We start from the raw sequence: 16,192 nt of genomic DNA on the forward strand, positions 1-16,192 counted from the left end.
CCCAGTACTTTAGGAAGCTGAGGGAGGTGGATCACCTGAGGTCAGGAGTTCGAGACCAGCCTAGTCAACATGGTGAAACCCCGTCTCTACTAAGGCAGGAGGATCACTTGAGCCCAGGAGTTTGAGACAAGCCTGGGAAATGCAGTGGGACCCTATCTTTACAAAAGAAAATAACTGAGTGTGGTGGTGTGTGCCTGTAGTCCCAGCTACTTGAAAGGCTAAGGTTGGGGCATTGCTTGAGGCCAGGGGTTTGAGGCTGCAGTGAGCTGTGATTGCACCACTGTACACCAGCCTGGGTGACAAAGCAAGACCCTGTCTCAAAAATTAATAAATAAACAAAAAATAAATGAATACATTCTAAGCTTAGGTCTTTATATCTCTTGTGCTCATTCAAAATATCAGTGTAACAGCTGGAAAATACTACATGTTGTCAACAAGATAATTTTTTTAAAAGGAATAACTCTTTGAATTCTTTATTACACTTCATATTACAGTTCACTGTCTATGATTCTGTCAAATGTGGTTAAAAAATAGTATGAGATCAGTTCTCATCTCAAAGATGTATAGATGAGGTTTGAGCCAAGAATCCATCATACCTAGTGCAACTAGCAGGTGTTCTGAGAAGATAAGACACTCATTTTCATGCCTGCATTTTCCTAAAACTTTCATAACTGACATTATAGAAAGTTTTAGGAAACATCATAGTCTGAAATTGATTCTACTATTAAAAATGGAATATTCAATTCTTATAGGTCCTTTTGCACTTGTTACATTGATATGATGAATTGCTTATACATCTCTCTCATTTTTCTTAGCACAGTCCCTGAAACATAATTCATAGTAGGTAGTTAATTCTTGCTGAATAAATCAATGAATGAAATGAGAGTATATACTTGTTTCAGTTTTCTTATTTTGTAAAATAAGTTGAGAATAATGTGTTAACACACTTGAGGAAATTTTTGAGGACCTCAAATATTTATAAAATATTTCACACACTCTGAAGCAGTATCTAAAGTTTATTATCAGTATTATAATAATTCTAACACAGGAATTATATATCTGCAAATATATCTAAAATTTGCTATTCCTTTTTATACTTTAGATGAATTATGTGGTAATATTTTAAGAAATTAAAAGCAAATCACAAATCAGTCATTTGAAATAAAAATCTTTAATATGAACTTATGTAATAGATTATTTTAATTTTTGAACAAGAATAAAGTTGCCAAATTAGTTATCTGTGGGATTTAAAAACTTCAACAGAGAAAGAAAATAGGAGGTACTAGTGAGAAATACATTTTATAGTCCACATATTTATTGTATAATAAGCTATATTATATTCTAATAACAGCATATATAATATTATAATGATTTTGACATCTGGACTAGCTAGACATGGTCCCATAAATCCTATAGTTCTTAACAAAAAAAACCCATCAGTTAGCAAACTTACACATCTAAGCTCAGTTTAATGCAACTTAATGAGACATTGAATTTTATGCAGCAAACCCCAGTTATCTATAGTGTGTGCCCTCCTGAGTACCCCAGGAAATAGAAGCAAAGAACTGAGGAACATCAGATCCAACTGGCCCATTTGGGTTTGAACTCTAGGAGAGAGCAAGGAGGAGGCAGGAGAGGAAGTGGTGGTTCTCTTTTGGCTGCTATTCTGGGAAGATGCCCAATAGTTCTTAGCAAGGGTTCCACTTCTGCATTCTATGTTGATTCATTTTTGTAAGGGAGATGTACTGTGTTTAGTACCTCATGTCTAGGGTTGCTGTAACAAAGTACTGCAAATTTGGTGGCTTAAAACAAAGGAAATTTATTCCCTCACAGTTTTGGAGGCTAGAAGTCTGAATTCTGCAGGTGTTAGCAGGGTCACGCTTGAAGGTCACGCTTGAAGGGAATCCTTCCTTGCCTCTTCCAAGTTTCTACTGGTGGCTTAGAGTCCTTGGAATTCCTTGGCTTGCAGATGCGTCACTCGAATCTCTGCCTCTGTCTTCACATGGCCTCCTCCCCTAGGTGGCTATGTCTCTCTTCTTCTTATAAGAACAACAGTCATAAAGGATTTAGAGCCCACCCTAATTCAGTGTGACCTCACCTTAACTTAACTAATTACATCTGCAAAGACCCTGGTAAGCTCACATTCATAGGTACCTGGGGTTAGAACTTCAACGTATCTTTTATGGGGGACACAATTCAACCCACGAAATATATCATCCACATTTCTTTCCAAGGGTAGAAAACAGCACCACATATTCTGTAAAGGCAAAAGGTATTGCTAGATTGTTTATAACCCTTATTTCTAACCAAAATCTAGTTCTAAATTGCTTGTAGAAGATATACATAGGACATTTAAAGAGACTGAAGGATGTATGAAGTCAGATAGGCAAGTAATATAACAAATTCTAGAAGTCAGATATGTAAGTATTGAAATAGTAAATATTGAGGTGACAAAAAGGCTTACTTTCCTTCTCTTTGATGGATTCACTAATTTAAGATGGAATGTGTAAGAACTGAATAAGCCTCTGCAAACAGTGGAATATTCCAAACATATTTTCACTGAGGACAGGCAGAATGGATACAGTGATGGGAAACAATGACTTAATATCGAGAAAAGTATAAGTGGGACACAATGTAATGAAAATGCATGCTGAACTTCCCTTCCACATCCTGAAAATGGATACAGCCACATTTGATTTCGCTTCAGCTATATCTACAGTTAAGCCATTTATTGGCTCTTGCAACTCTGGTAACTCTCTCAGCAATAAGATCAAATGCATAATATCTTGGTCCACTGAAGAAAAGGAAGAAGTCTATAAAAAAAGAGAGATAATTTATTGAATTAGCTTACAGAATATCTCAGATGTCTTCAGTTAGAAAACCTTGCCCTTATTCCAACATAACATTCCAATGCAAACATGCTATTTAAAAAATTTAAACCCCAGGTGTGGTGGCTACTGCCTGTAATCCCAGAATTCTGGGAGGCTGAGGTGGGAGGATTGCATGAGGCCAGGAGTTTGACACTAGCCTGGTGAGCATAGTAAGACCATGCCTCCTCTATAATAAACAAACAACCAACACATTTATTAGTTTTTTTTTCCTACTTACGTTCTTGCTGGAAAACTGCATCAACTTTATTCTCTATTCCTGGAAAGGTACCTGATATGCTTTTGGGATAACCTGGTTCCATGAATTGTCTTTGGTTATCATATCTGGTAAAAACAAAATGTCACCAGATTTAACACCAATATAGAATATAACAAAAATATTTTTTTAATTGTGTATAATTTACAAAGTCTCCTCACACATATTTTTTCATTCAGTTCTCACAATGCCTTGTTTACTAGTATTAAGAATGGTTAATTTCCCTACCTAAGGGTACACATTTACAAAACATATGGGTATCATTAATTCAAAAACAGGCTTGACGGCTGACACACTGTTATTTCCCATAGTAAGCTTATATTTTCAAGGCTTTTACTTAATTGGTATATAGTATAACTCCCTCTGCATGTGTATATATATAAATGTACATAATAGGTTCAACTTGGGAACGAAATTCTGCAGGCTATCTGGATAACATTTGCTTGCATATGTCTGAATTGAACTCATAAGTGAGAATTAGCCTAAATCTTTCTTTGTATCTCACGCTAGTGCTTTGTTAAGGATTTCTGTTTCATGATGCAGAATCCTCAGTACTATTGCATAGAGATTTTAATTTTATAAAAATGAAAAATTTCAAAAGCCATGGTAACATCAATCATCCTGTAAAAGCAATATATTCTTGGTAAAACCTACTGGAGATTACCTAGATTGTTTTAAATCTTCAAATGCTTGAAAGTTTGTAAGCAGTGTAGAGAAACACAGATTTCAACCTACAATTGAAAAAATAGTTTACATTACCTCCAGAATTGGTCATTTACAAAGAAGTATGTTTTACTTCTGTAGAAAACAGCTGCGTCAATTGCTTGGACACTGCTGGGGAAGCCATAGTTTGATATATCCCTGGGATAACCTTGCTGAATGTCATAGCCACTCACAGCCCAGTATTGGTTGCCTGTCAATGATTCAGGTTAAATGTTAAATAAGACGTTTCCATTTTTGCAAAATAATATATATACCACTTCTTGGTCTTGCACATAGACATGAAAATGGAACAAATAGTCTTTAAAAGATGAAGATGATAAAGTTAAGTTCAGGGGGGCTGTGAGAAGCTTAACGGTTCCCCAGTGCCTATAAAAAATTAAAACTTCTGAGCAAGACATTCAAGGCCCCACAATTTGTATGACTTTTATACAGAAACCAAATTACAGCCTTGAGGAGTCTTAGAGAAGGATATCTGGGATGAGGATGGAAGAATGCGAATGACAGTCTAGTGTGGTCTGATTTTGTTGGTGAGAAAACCAAGGCTGAAAAGCAAGTAACCCACTCAGGTTCACACAGTAGTTAGTGGTCCCGATGGGGCCCAACCCTAGTCTTCTGGCAAAAGCCTGCCCAGCTTAATGCTGTCATTAGCTCACCATGAACCTGGAAGGGATCACAAAGAAGTCCTGCCCCCTCCCTTCAGGCAGAACTAACATAAGATGAAAACTTTAGGAAGTTACCTTTGAATAGGAAAATGAGGTCCCTGTCAAAATCCTCATAAGCAGCCTGTATGCCAGTTGGAAGGGATGGCCAGAATAGAGAAATAAAATTCATTTCGACACTTTGTAGGTGAGGATGCCTTCTCCAGAAGTACCTAACGGGACATAAGGAAACACACATGCACACACTTACACATAACAGTCTAAGTAGGCAGTTCCTGTGACTTTTAGGCTAGTGATGGTCCTTGCAGGATTGCTGGGAGAATATAACAAACTAACCAATGCAAAGTTCCTAGCACGGTGACCAGCATATGGCTAAGCTTTACAGTGATATTGTCCATCTGGAGAGTACATCACAGCTTTCAGAGGAGGTTATGGGAGTGATCTTATTTGATTACTTTTGGCATTGTCCTGCCTTGGACATTGAAAAATCTTACTTTGCAGTATCTTTCCTTATTGCTCCGACTAAATGCTAAGAATATATTGATAAAAGCAACAGCACGTGCACTCAGCCTGTGATTGCACACTCACGAAATAGCCAATGTACAAAAAAAATTTTGCTCAATTAGATGATTTGCTGCACAGCTAGCTAAGTGCAGGTTCCATTTACTTGACTGATTTTGGATGGAACTGAATGGTGCTTTAGTGTTTCAGCTCTGGGGTTCCCAAGCAGCTGTAGCCCATGTCTGTTTATATTACCAAAGGCATCTGAATGTTTGTGAATGTTTTCATGTTTTGCTTTTTTTCCTGGATGTTTTGAGTTACCCAGAAAATACTTGATTGCATAAATTCAGTATAGACATAAAAATGGTACAAATAGTCTTTAAAAGATGAAGATGATGAAGTTAAGCTCAGGGTCTATGATAATCCTAGTGGTGCCCCAGAACCTATAAAAAATTCCAATGAGAAGAAGTGTACAATTCAAGGAAAAGGTGACTAACGTGTGACCTAATTTGAATCCAGTTTTAAGGTATATCAGTAAGAGGAATCAAAGGAAGAAATATTTCAATTTTATACTCGTCTTTAAAGAAAAGTATTTCTCCACGGAGTGTGGTGATAGCATCAAATGTCAATCTGGGGTCGCAGGATTTGGGTGTGCTTGGTCCAGTAGGTTGGATAGGGTTGCTTGAAGGTCCTGAAAAAAAAAAAAAAGGTCTTTTTTATGAGCATAAGTCCAGTGTGTCTCTTGGGTACATCAGAGACTTCTCAGAAAGGTGAAGGGTCTTCATGTGAGGGTAAGTGCTACAAGACTATCCCATAAAGTATTAAAGTAACTGTATATTTCCTCCTTTTAAAGTTTTTGTTTCTTTAATAAGCGTAATGATGGTTTTCAGGGTGAGTTCCAGGTCAAACTGTGAAGTAAAGAAATTTGAATTCTATGCCCCTTTCTTCCCTTTTAATTCTAACTAATTCTTCTCTGATCTCTCAGTTCCTCTTTCTGCTTTTTCGGTTACTCAGTATCTATTGCCTCTCTCCTCACCGAAATCCACTTTCAGGAAAGAATATTAGTCTTTTACCCTATAGCATGCATCTAAGTCAAATTTTAGCAATAGTTTTTCTATAAGTACTTGAATTTTCATGTGTTTTCTCACTGTGGAATGAAAGGCTATTATAATAGTTAAGATAAAAACACCGGTGAACAAAATAATGGGGTGTTGTTGGGGTGGGCAGGAGGAAGTTGGGGAATAGAGGCAGTTAGGGTAGGCTCAACATTTCTGAAATATCTACAATCACAAAAAAGTTCCCTGGTTGTGGCACCCTGGCATGCTTGCTTGATTTTATAGTGCTGTCCCACCAGAGAGGGAAAAGGGCTTTCCCCAATTCCACTCCACTCCATTCCACTCCATTCAATTATATTTCACTCCAATCCACTATTGCATTGCATTGCATTCCATTCCATTCCATTCCATTCCACACTTTTTTAGAGAGCAGTAAATCCCTTATTGGTTTCTTGTTTTTATTCACAACCAACTAGGGAACAGAAGGGCAAGCGTGAAGAGAGATGTAATGGTCTTATCCAGGCAATATGGCAAAAGGCCCCTATACTTATCCTTGAAATGTATCAATAATGCCTTAAAAAATTTCTTTTTTTCTCTCTATACTCTACTATCATTCCTCTTCTTCTTCTTGAAAATGCCTTGCTTTGTTTATACACATTTTAAATTTACATAGACTTATATATTGTGTAATTTAATTGTACATTGTGCAGTATATCTCATTCTGTTTCTTTTTCACAAAGTATGAAGTTTTAAAGACCCATCTGTATTGTTGCCACATGTGCATCTAGTACCATGCTTCTGACTGCCGCATATCACTTCATGGTGTGCAACTACCACAGTTTATCTGTATAGTCTTCTCCTAATAGACCCCCAGATGCCTTCCAACTTCCACCACCACAAACAAGACTTCAGTGAACATCTTTGGCATGATTTGTACATGTTCCCTTATGGATCTATATGAGAATTTCTTTGACGGATACATCTAGGAGCAGGACTGCTGTAGGAAAAAGAATAGTCATGTTTTTTTAGAATATTTAAAATTGGGGCCAGGTGCAATGACTCCTGCCTGTAATCCCAGCATTTTGGGAGGCTGAGGTGTGCAGGTCACTCGAGGTCAGGAGTTCAAGACCAGCCTGGTCAATGTGGTGAAATCCCTTCTCTACTAAAAATATAAAAATTAGCCAAATGTGGTGGCAGGCATCTATAATCCCGGCTACTCAAGAGGCTGAGGCAGGAGAATTGCTTGAACTTGGGAGACAGAAGTCGCATTGAGCCAAGATCAAGCCACTGCACTCCAGCCTAGGCAACAGAGTAAGACTCCGTCAAAAAGAAAAAAAAAATTAAAATTGGTAATTTGGGAAGCCTAAAAAAGAAGAAAAAAATTCCCACCATCCAAAGACAATAACTGGGAAGAACTGTAGTTCATTTCTTCTTAAACTTTTTTTCTTTTAGGGCAGCAATAGAGGCTCAGCCCCTCATACCTTCTTTGTTAATGCTGTATTACAGGGGAATTTCAGAGTTCAGTTTTATGGAAACTGCAGTAGTGCAAAGGAAGAGATATTCAGATCCTGGGAGTGTTCGCCTATTCCCAGGTCCCACCATGTACTACAACTCTCTTTAGAAGACCTTACCATAGATGGCCTGAATGCCATTGATGTCATCTTGTGGGAGTGAGTAGTTGCTGGTTTCCCTGAAAGCATAATTGGGATACATCAAGGCACCAGGGTCAGAGGAGTGAGCGAGCCCCAAAGAATGGCCAAATTCATGAGCAGCAACAAGAAACAAGTTGTAATCTGAAATTCAAACATGGATGGTAAACAGCTCAGTGTGGATCCCAGGGTGGCAGAAACATGATCTCAATGAATGCAACCTCCAAGCCAAAACTGCTCAGGGAAATAGCCCTTCCCATGGCTGTCTTTTTCATCTTTCTTTCAGATACCTGAGAAAGTGGACATTGAGAAGAATCAAAATAGTAGTCACAGTTGGGAACTAGGTGAGTACAGACTTCTTATAAACTCTTAGAACCCAGAAAATTGCATTTATTCCAATTCTCATATTTTACAAATGTGTATCTGAGATTTGGAGAAGTGATGGCAGAGTCATCATGACTTTAGGAACCCTTCTTCTCTTGCATTCCCACATTCACCATCTCCAGTGTCCCAGACCCTCAGTCTCATGAGTAGAGTCCCTGTGAGCAAGTAGTTAGAAGAGAAGCCAGCCCATCAGTGGAGCAGCCTCAGATGGAGGGCTGGCTCATGTTGGCTCCCTCATCACCCACCCCTTAGCACCAGCTCTTCTCTGTTTCTGAGCTTTCTAAGATGCTGTAGGAATTCTCTACTGAAGAGAGACAAATCCTACCACTTATTGTTCTCTTTCCGCATGTTTTAACTTCCATAAGCATAGTGCTGTTCACAACTGGGAACTTAAAACCTTCCCAGGATCCCACTTCTTATGAAATAAAGCCCAACCTCTTTTGTCTGGCATTCAAGACCTCCTCCACTTGTCTCCAGCAGATATTTGAGTGCTTGCCTTTTGACATGAATCCTTCAGTCCAGCCAGTCTATATGCTGCCTCACAAACACACTGATGCGTTTTTGTACATGCCTACTTTTTTCAAAAAGCATAATTGTAGAGTACCTACCACATACTAGGCAATCTAAAGTTATGTAATCCTCATAACATTTTTCTGAAGTTTTATTAGCAATATTTTTATAGTAAAGTGACTGATGCCCATAGATTTTGAATAGCTTGTACTTCATCCTGCAACTAGTAAGTGACAGATTGGGGTCAAACCAAGGTATAATGGCAAGATCCATGCTCTTACTACAATGTTCAACTTCCTGTTGATAATTAGCCTGCTATAATTCTACCCATGCTCTAAGAATTGTTTCTTATCACATCCTTTTTAAATTATGCATTCATGAGTGCATTTCAGAAAAATATCTTTGAATGCCTGGAATATCGTGAAAGGAACTGTGGGCAATTTGTTGTGGTTCTCTGCTCTACAGGGAGTACGTAGTCTAGAAGAGGACAGATGTGTGCAAACAACTTAGAAGCACACAATGAGTGATGACAGAGAAGGAGATAAAAAAGCTGTCAGAATTCTGCAGAGAAAGTTCTCATTTCCAGCACAAGGCAAGATAGAAGGTGGCCTTTGACATATATAGCATGTTAAGATGAGAGACATTTTAAAAGATGGTGCTTGGGGCATGGGAAGAGTATTTCAAGGAGAGGAAGCAATTCAAGCAAATGTGAGGAAAATGAAAAGCATAGGGTGTGACCTAGAAACAGTGAATGTACAATGTGGGTGTTAGCCCAATGTGAATGGTATATGTGAAATAAGAAGACAAACCAAGAAAGAGAAGGATGAACAATCACCAAGAGCCTTCAATACCAAGGGGAGGTATTTGGACCTTATTTGGTGCAGAATATGTAAACATTGAAACTTTCAAGCATGAGAGTGATGTGATCCAAGATGGGCTTTCCAAAAACAAACCCTGCTGCAATGGTAGGAAAAATTAGAGAGAGCACAGACTGGAGATGGAGAGTCCAGTTAGGAATCTAGATCATTCGTTCAGGTAAGAGGTAATGAACATCTGAACTAGTGAGGAGGGCAATAGGAATGTAGAGGAGGTGAGGGTTATTACCTATCTTTGGCTACACACAGCTCCTAACATGTGGACTTAGGTAGAATAGACCCTCATAACATACCTATGTTGAGAAAATGGCAGGAGGAACAGGTGCCAAGCAAAGGTAAAAGGTGCCTTTCTGATTATTTTCTGAAAGTGCTCTCTGGCATATTGTTACGCCATGTTTTGGGAAGTATCACATGGTCTGGATATACCTGCACTCAGCCTCATTTCTTCCCTTCATGCAGCCCAGTCCTTCTTAATAGGAGCCTTCTCCTGAAACGAGTGACTTGCTGCACAGAAGCATACCACTGAAAAAAAGCTCCAAGAAAATGAACTAACTAGATGAGAGGGAAGGTGGCTGCTCTTTTCTGAATAGACTGATTTCTAAATGAATTTCCAAAAAATGGAAAAATAGGCTCTTTTCAAACATCACTAAATTTGGGAATATTAAAATAAAGATACATCCTAAAGCAGGATCTGTAAAGAACCAGATAGTAAATACTTTAGGCTTTGTGAGCCAAATGATCTATGTCGCAATTACTCAGCTTGCCATTGTAGAGTGAAAGCAGCTATGGATGATATATAAACAAATAAATGTGGCCCTGTTTCAATAAAATTTTATTTATACAGACAGGGGCCAGGCAGGATTTGGCCATAGTCTGTAGTTTTCTGATCTCTGCCCTAAGAAGTAAGGTCAGTAATTAGATTCAGCATGTCTTTTTCTTTCTTTTTTTTTTTCTAAAGCCAAATTGAATTAGTATAGTGAGGTAGCAACAATTTCAAATGATCACTTTTTGTGAGTTTGAAATATTATGTTACCTTTATTGCATGTGTGTGTGTGTGTGTGTATTCTAATCTGTAAAAGGTTAATTCAGAAGCTGTCTGTGGACATAATCTTGATTAACTTACTTGTGGAGGTTTTGGTCCATGTTTCTTCGGCATCAAAATGAGCATCTCCTCCAATACCTTGGCCTGGCTGAAAGGCATGAGCAAGGATTCCATTGGGTCCATCAAATGGAGAATTGTCACCGTGATCTGAAATCAGAACATTTGTATTAGATCCTTGCCAAGTTTCAGGTTAGCCAAAGAAAGCAAAACTGAGTGTGACTGCTTTGCACCTACCTCTTTGGAAAAAAGCAATGTTGATATCTGCTTGTCCCTGTGAGATCCTGGTGAAGGTGAGAGGTGACGCCTTACTCCAGACTTCAAAGGCTTTCTTAATAGCTCCTTCTACATCAGTCTCTGACAGCTGCGGTGTATAGTTTAGAATGCTTCAAAATGAGAGGATGTATGAAGAGTTAAATTTTATTTAGAACAGTAGTCCATCAATGGATGAGTTGTTTTGTTTTGAAGTGAGTTGCATCATGGTGTGCTATCACTGGAGAGGATAAGGAGGGAGTGCAGGTCTCAGGGTGGAGGACAGATGTGGGTTCTGAACAAGTTAATACATGTCTTTAAACCTCAGTTTCTTATTCATAAAATGAGGATACTAATATAGTATCCCTCTCATAGGGCTGCTGTGGGGATTAAATACATATAAAACATTTAGTTCATTGCTTGTCAAATAGTAATATTCCACAATATTAGATATTATTATTATTATTATTATTATTATTATTAAGATGTATGAAAGGAGGGACTTGACTCTCTCTAGCAATGATTAAGCCTTTGTTGGGTCCCAAAGTAAGTGCTTAGAGAGATAGTCTAACATTGCTGTAGTCCTCTTTAGATTGTTGGAGAAGGAAGACTAAAACGGGAAGCTTTGGAGTGGAAAGAATCCATGGTATCTCAACATTTTCATTCCCATATTCATTCATTATTCATACTCTACAAAGGCAGGGATATTTATCTACTTGTTCCTAGTGTATCCCAAGAACAGTGTCTGTCATATAAAAGCCCAGTCCATACTGGATGAATGAGCGCATCCTGAAACCCTAGAAATATCACCTGTAGGTCAAATTAGTGCGTTCCCACTTGGGGTTTCCTGGGGTTAACATAAAATCACCACTGTCAGGCACTCCACAGCGAGGCTTTTTCATCATGTCCAGAGTTTCCTCATTTGGCTTCCCCGTCACATTCAACCCAAAAAATCGTTGCATTTCTTTAAGCTTTTCAACAATCATACTAGTGCCATTCTTCCTTGTAGACTGATACTGGTTGCTTGGTAATTGGTAGAACTTTTCCAGGTAGTCCTGGACAAAGACAAGCACATAAAGATCTTGCTGTGAAAGTACTTCCAGTTCTCTGGTCATTTTGCAACCCTTTCTAAGTTACTACAGAGGTCTGATAACCTGAGAGCCACCCGAACAATAACACAAACTAATTCGTAGGTTGGCTTTGAGAGAACAATGCTTTTTAGAAAGAACAGTTTCTCCACTCAGTGCTCCAGTTAACGGTTATGCATTAAAAAAAAGTGCCTCATCAGGGATGAGGATCACATCACACAGGTAAAGTGCTACTCTACAGTCAGGAGACTGTCTTCTTGTTTTTATAAAAAACTTAGAACTAACATTAATTGACTTCTCTTGGGGTATTTGTTGCATCAATGCAGTCCTTCTTTTTTATCCTCTTCATTACTGTAGAAAAGGCTTAATTATTTTTGTGAACAAATGGAAGTACAGAGAATTAAGGAATTTTCCAAGTGATGATTCAGATTTTAACTCACCATGTTGCCTCTCAAATAAGAACTGATAATTTCAAAATAATTCCAAATATCTTTTTGGGGAACAGCAATATCATTGATATTAGCATTTTATTCACGAAAGTAACTCTTTGGAAGTGTTAAATTAAGTTTAGTCAAAATCTAAAAAGTTTAGCCTAAAAATTATCTATTTTAAGTTTGGCTTAAAAGTTTCTTCATACATAGTGAACTGTAACCTAACTAGACTTCATGCTGCCTGTGAATACCTAGCGCCTTGTCAGGGTCTTAGTCCATTTTCTGTTGCTATAACAGAATATGTGAAGCTGGGTAACTTATACATAAAAGGGGCTTATTTTCTCTCACAGTTCTGGAGTCTGGGAAGTCCAAGATCAGGTGGCTGCATCTGGTTGGCTTCTGAGATGGCCTTGTGCTGTGTCATAACATGACAGAGAAATGAAAGGGGAGCAAGCATGTGTGAAAAGGGGCAAAACACAAAGGGCAGCCCCTCCTTATAATACCCATTCTATTAATAACTAATCTAGTTCTGCAAGAGCCAGAACCCACTCCAGCAAGACTTAACCCAGTCCCACCAGAGTGTCATTAATCTTTCTTAATGACCTAAATACTTCTTAAAGGACCCACTGTCACACGGGCTACTCAGTCTTTAACACATAAATTCAAGGGATACACGTTGACCACAGCAGTAGGTGACACTGACTAGATCACACACTTTGGAATCAGACAGGCTTGGGTTCAAATCTTAACTCTGCCATGAATTAACTGTGAGCACTTGGACACATTATTTATCTGATTTAAGATATTTTTGTCTCTGAAATGAAAATAATAATGCTCCAATAAGGTTCTTGTGAGGATTAAATGAGATATTTGTGAAATGGTAGCAGTTGCTTTGCATGGAATAAGCACTCAATGAACTTTACATCAACCCGGGGGTTACAATTACCATTGTAAGAGATAACCTGTTAATAATAATAATAATAATGTTTTCCCCAAACTGTAATGCTAAGAAAACTGTGCATGAGAGATTTGTGGCAGAATTCCTTTGTGTTTCTTAAAAATTCGGCTTCACTTTCAGATGGTGAAACAATGGAAAAAAACTATTGGTTCTATTTTTATAATGCTTCCAAGAGTTTATCAACAGTTCGCAATCTGGTGCTGGGAAATAAGATTATACTATGTACTGATTTCTAGTTCATTATAATCTACCATCCTCACATTATTTTCTATATCTGGAATTTTTGACAGCAAAGAAAATGCCTGTGTGGAAGCACCAGACATATAGTAACTTGATTGCAGATATCCTGGAAGGAAAAACTTTAGGTAAATGAGAAAGAAAATAACATCATTTTATAAATAAAACCATTTCTTCTACAAAAGTTTCCCAGCTAGAGGTAACTCTACAGCAGTATTTTCCCAGTCTTTAAAGAATTCAGCTTGTTTTCATGTCCAGCTTTTAAAAGGCCTAGTCCTTACCAGCTTGGAACCCTCCAAATCACTAAAAGGAGGTGTTCAACCTCAAACTAATCACCCAAATAATTTCTTTCAGGCTGTTTTAATTAACAAGAGAAAACAACCCACACTATTTCCTAATAATCAGCAAATTAACCATCACCTAACTGATAGTTCATTTACCTGAACAATTTTTGTATTTTCCTCTTTAGAAGATACAGGAAAGGCCTTGGAAATCTGCACATGGAGTAAGAGCAGAAATAGAAGCATCTTCAAGGAGAACATGATATTCTCTTCAAATTCTACCCCTCCTGGCTTTCTTTCTGCCCCTCTGGGTAGGGCCCTTCCCTGGCGAGCACCTTGACGTTCACAGCATCATGTGTCACAGCTCTCTTGCAGTTCTCTTTAAAGCCATGTCTTAAACAATTGCTGTATCAGGAATATGAAGCAACATAGGTTAATTACACTCTGACAGTTTTGAAATTTTATGATGTGATTTAGTACCCCAAAATGGGGGAGTCTTTCAACAGTCTTTCAAAACTCCAACTTTCTCCTCTTTGCTTTTGGGTGTTTTAGTTATTTCCTTTTACAAAATTGGTCGAGAAAAAGGAACAGGGGACTAATCCTGAGGTTATGTGGATACATTTTCTGGCCATGTAAGATGTTGAGGTTGAATTAACTTGTGCAGGGGAATATTTTGAGGCTTGTGGTAGATATGTTGGGACCAAGGAGCCCAATTAGAGAATCTCTGTACTTATCCTCCCTCACTGTATGTGGAGAGAATGAGTGACTGACTATGTTATTACAAAGCAGGCTTTGTATGGGGGCCTTAAGCTGCTTCTGGAGGATGTGGTTTGGCATCAATGTATTAGAAAATCCCTAGTCTGTAAGCTAGACTTTCCATGGAAAATATAATGAGAACAATATTGATGATGAAAATAATGAACATTTGCTAAAAATGTATGATCCTCCAGACATTTGTACTGTCTTCCATGTATTACCCCAATCCATCTTCACATAGCCTTGGGAGGGAGATGCTCTTACTATCTCCATTTTACAGATGAAATCAAATCCAGACACATTTAGATGACCTGTTTAAGTCACATGCTTAGGTTGTGGAGGGGCCAGGATTCAACCCCAGAGGGTATGTTTAGAGACTGAGGTGGGAGCTACTACAGGCTCTGCATGGTAATCTCCCACTTGAGTCTCTGGCTGGCCCATAGTGGAGCAGCAGCTCTAGGCCAGCAACAGCTGGATACTTTGGCTTATATTCACGGGGAGAAGACAAGGGAGAGGGAGAATGAGACGTTGTACATCTTCAAGGAGTAACACACCGAGAGATTTCCAGACAATATGGCTACACAGGGGACTGTTGGTCAGAGGCCCCTGGACATGCTTTTCAAATCATATAACCTGCTCCCACTTATTCTGACTCCACATGCATGTAGTTTGTTACCATACACAGTCTTTGTGAATATTCATTTACATATATGCATACATATTTGGTAAAAGCAGGTATTCTTGTGTATAAATGCGTATGTCTGCAAGTATGATACATAACATGTACTAATATATAAAGAGTGTATTTGAGATGCTATTATAAGGAGTTCAGATTTTTCCTGGGGTCACTTAGGAACTTTGAAAATGATCCAAAGAAATGTGTCTTGGGTTAGAACAAGCTGGACAGCAGATTAATGTTAATGACGTATATTCCTGCATTCATTCAATAAACATTTCCTGTCATCTACTCCATGCTACATGCTGTGATGGGTGACAGGAAATGGAGATTGGAGATAAATTAGGTATTGGAGATAAATTAATAGAGGTTTGGATAAAATGCTGCGGGTGTTTGGAGGAAAGAGCAGTGGTGAGGAGGGAGTGAAATAAAGGAGGGCTTCATGAGGGAGGTGGAATTTGAACCAGATTGTGAAGAGGTAGAATGTAGACATGCAGAGATGTAGTAACCAATTCTTTGTATTAATATAAATGTGGCAGCTTCCTGCCAAATTGTTCAGAGATCATGGTCATGTTCATCCTCCTTGAGTGCATGGCTGAAAGTGGCTTTCTTTGCATTAGGTCTTCAGTGAAAAAACCCTTTTTCCTCCAAGAAAATGCCTTAACATTGGTCTAACTCTATGTTGAGTTATTGTGATGCAATGGCTTGCTTTCAAGGTTTATAAATGTACTTTCTTCTGAACATAACAGCAAGTGATTTAGTTGAGAATCTAAAACTTCAGTAAACTTAGTTTTTGGTGTTTGGGTAAATGCTATATTAAAAAATTGAAATGTTGAGTCTGGATCCCCGCAGCAGGCCCGGCCCTGGTGCAGTGGTGGAGAGGGCTATACTGCATTTGTTTTCAGTGCTCCAGC

General features: G+C 38.4%; 1 protein-coding gene across 1 annotated transcript; it reads right to left on the reverse strand.

Moving 5' to 3' along the window:
* Positions 1–1,154: 1,154 nt before the first annotated feature.
* Positions 1,155–14,252, reverse strand: MMP8 (matrix metallopeptidase 8). Its single transcript, XM_015115556.3, has 10 exons — positions 14,006–14,252; positions 11,662–11,906; positions 10,837–10,985; positions 10,624–10,749; positions 7,714–7,875; positions 5,601–5,718; positions 4,605–4,738; positions 3,904–4,057; positions 3,109–3,212; positions 1,155–2,813 (listed from the first exon to the last, which is right to left on the reverse strand). Exons 1-10 carry the CDS (start codon positions 14,105–14,107, stop codon positions 2,704–2,706), a joined length of 1,404 nt encoding a protein of 467 aa, XP_014971042.1. The 5' UTR covers positions 14,108–14,252; the 3' UTR covers positions 1,155–2,703.
* Between the last annotated feature and the right edge of the window lie 1,940 nt (positions 14,253–16,192).

Source organism: Macaca mulatta, chromosome 14 (genome assembly GCF_049350105.2).
Source record: "Macaca mulatta isolate MMU2019108-1 chromosome 14, T2T-MMU8v2.0, whole genome shotgun sequence".
In the NCBI taxonomy this organism is placed as follows: Eukaryota; Metazoa; Chordata; class Mammalia; order Primates; family Cercopithecidae; genus Macaca; species Macaca mulatta.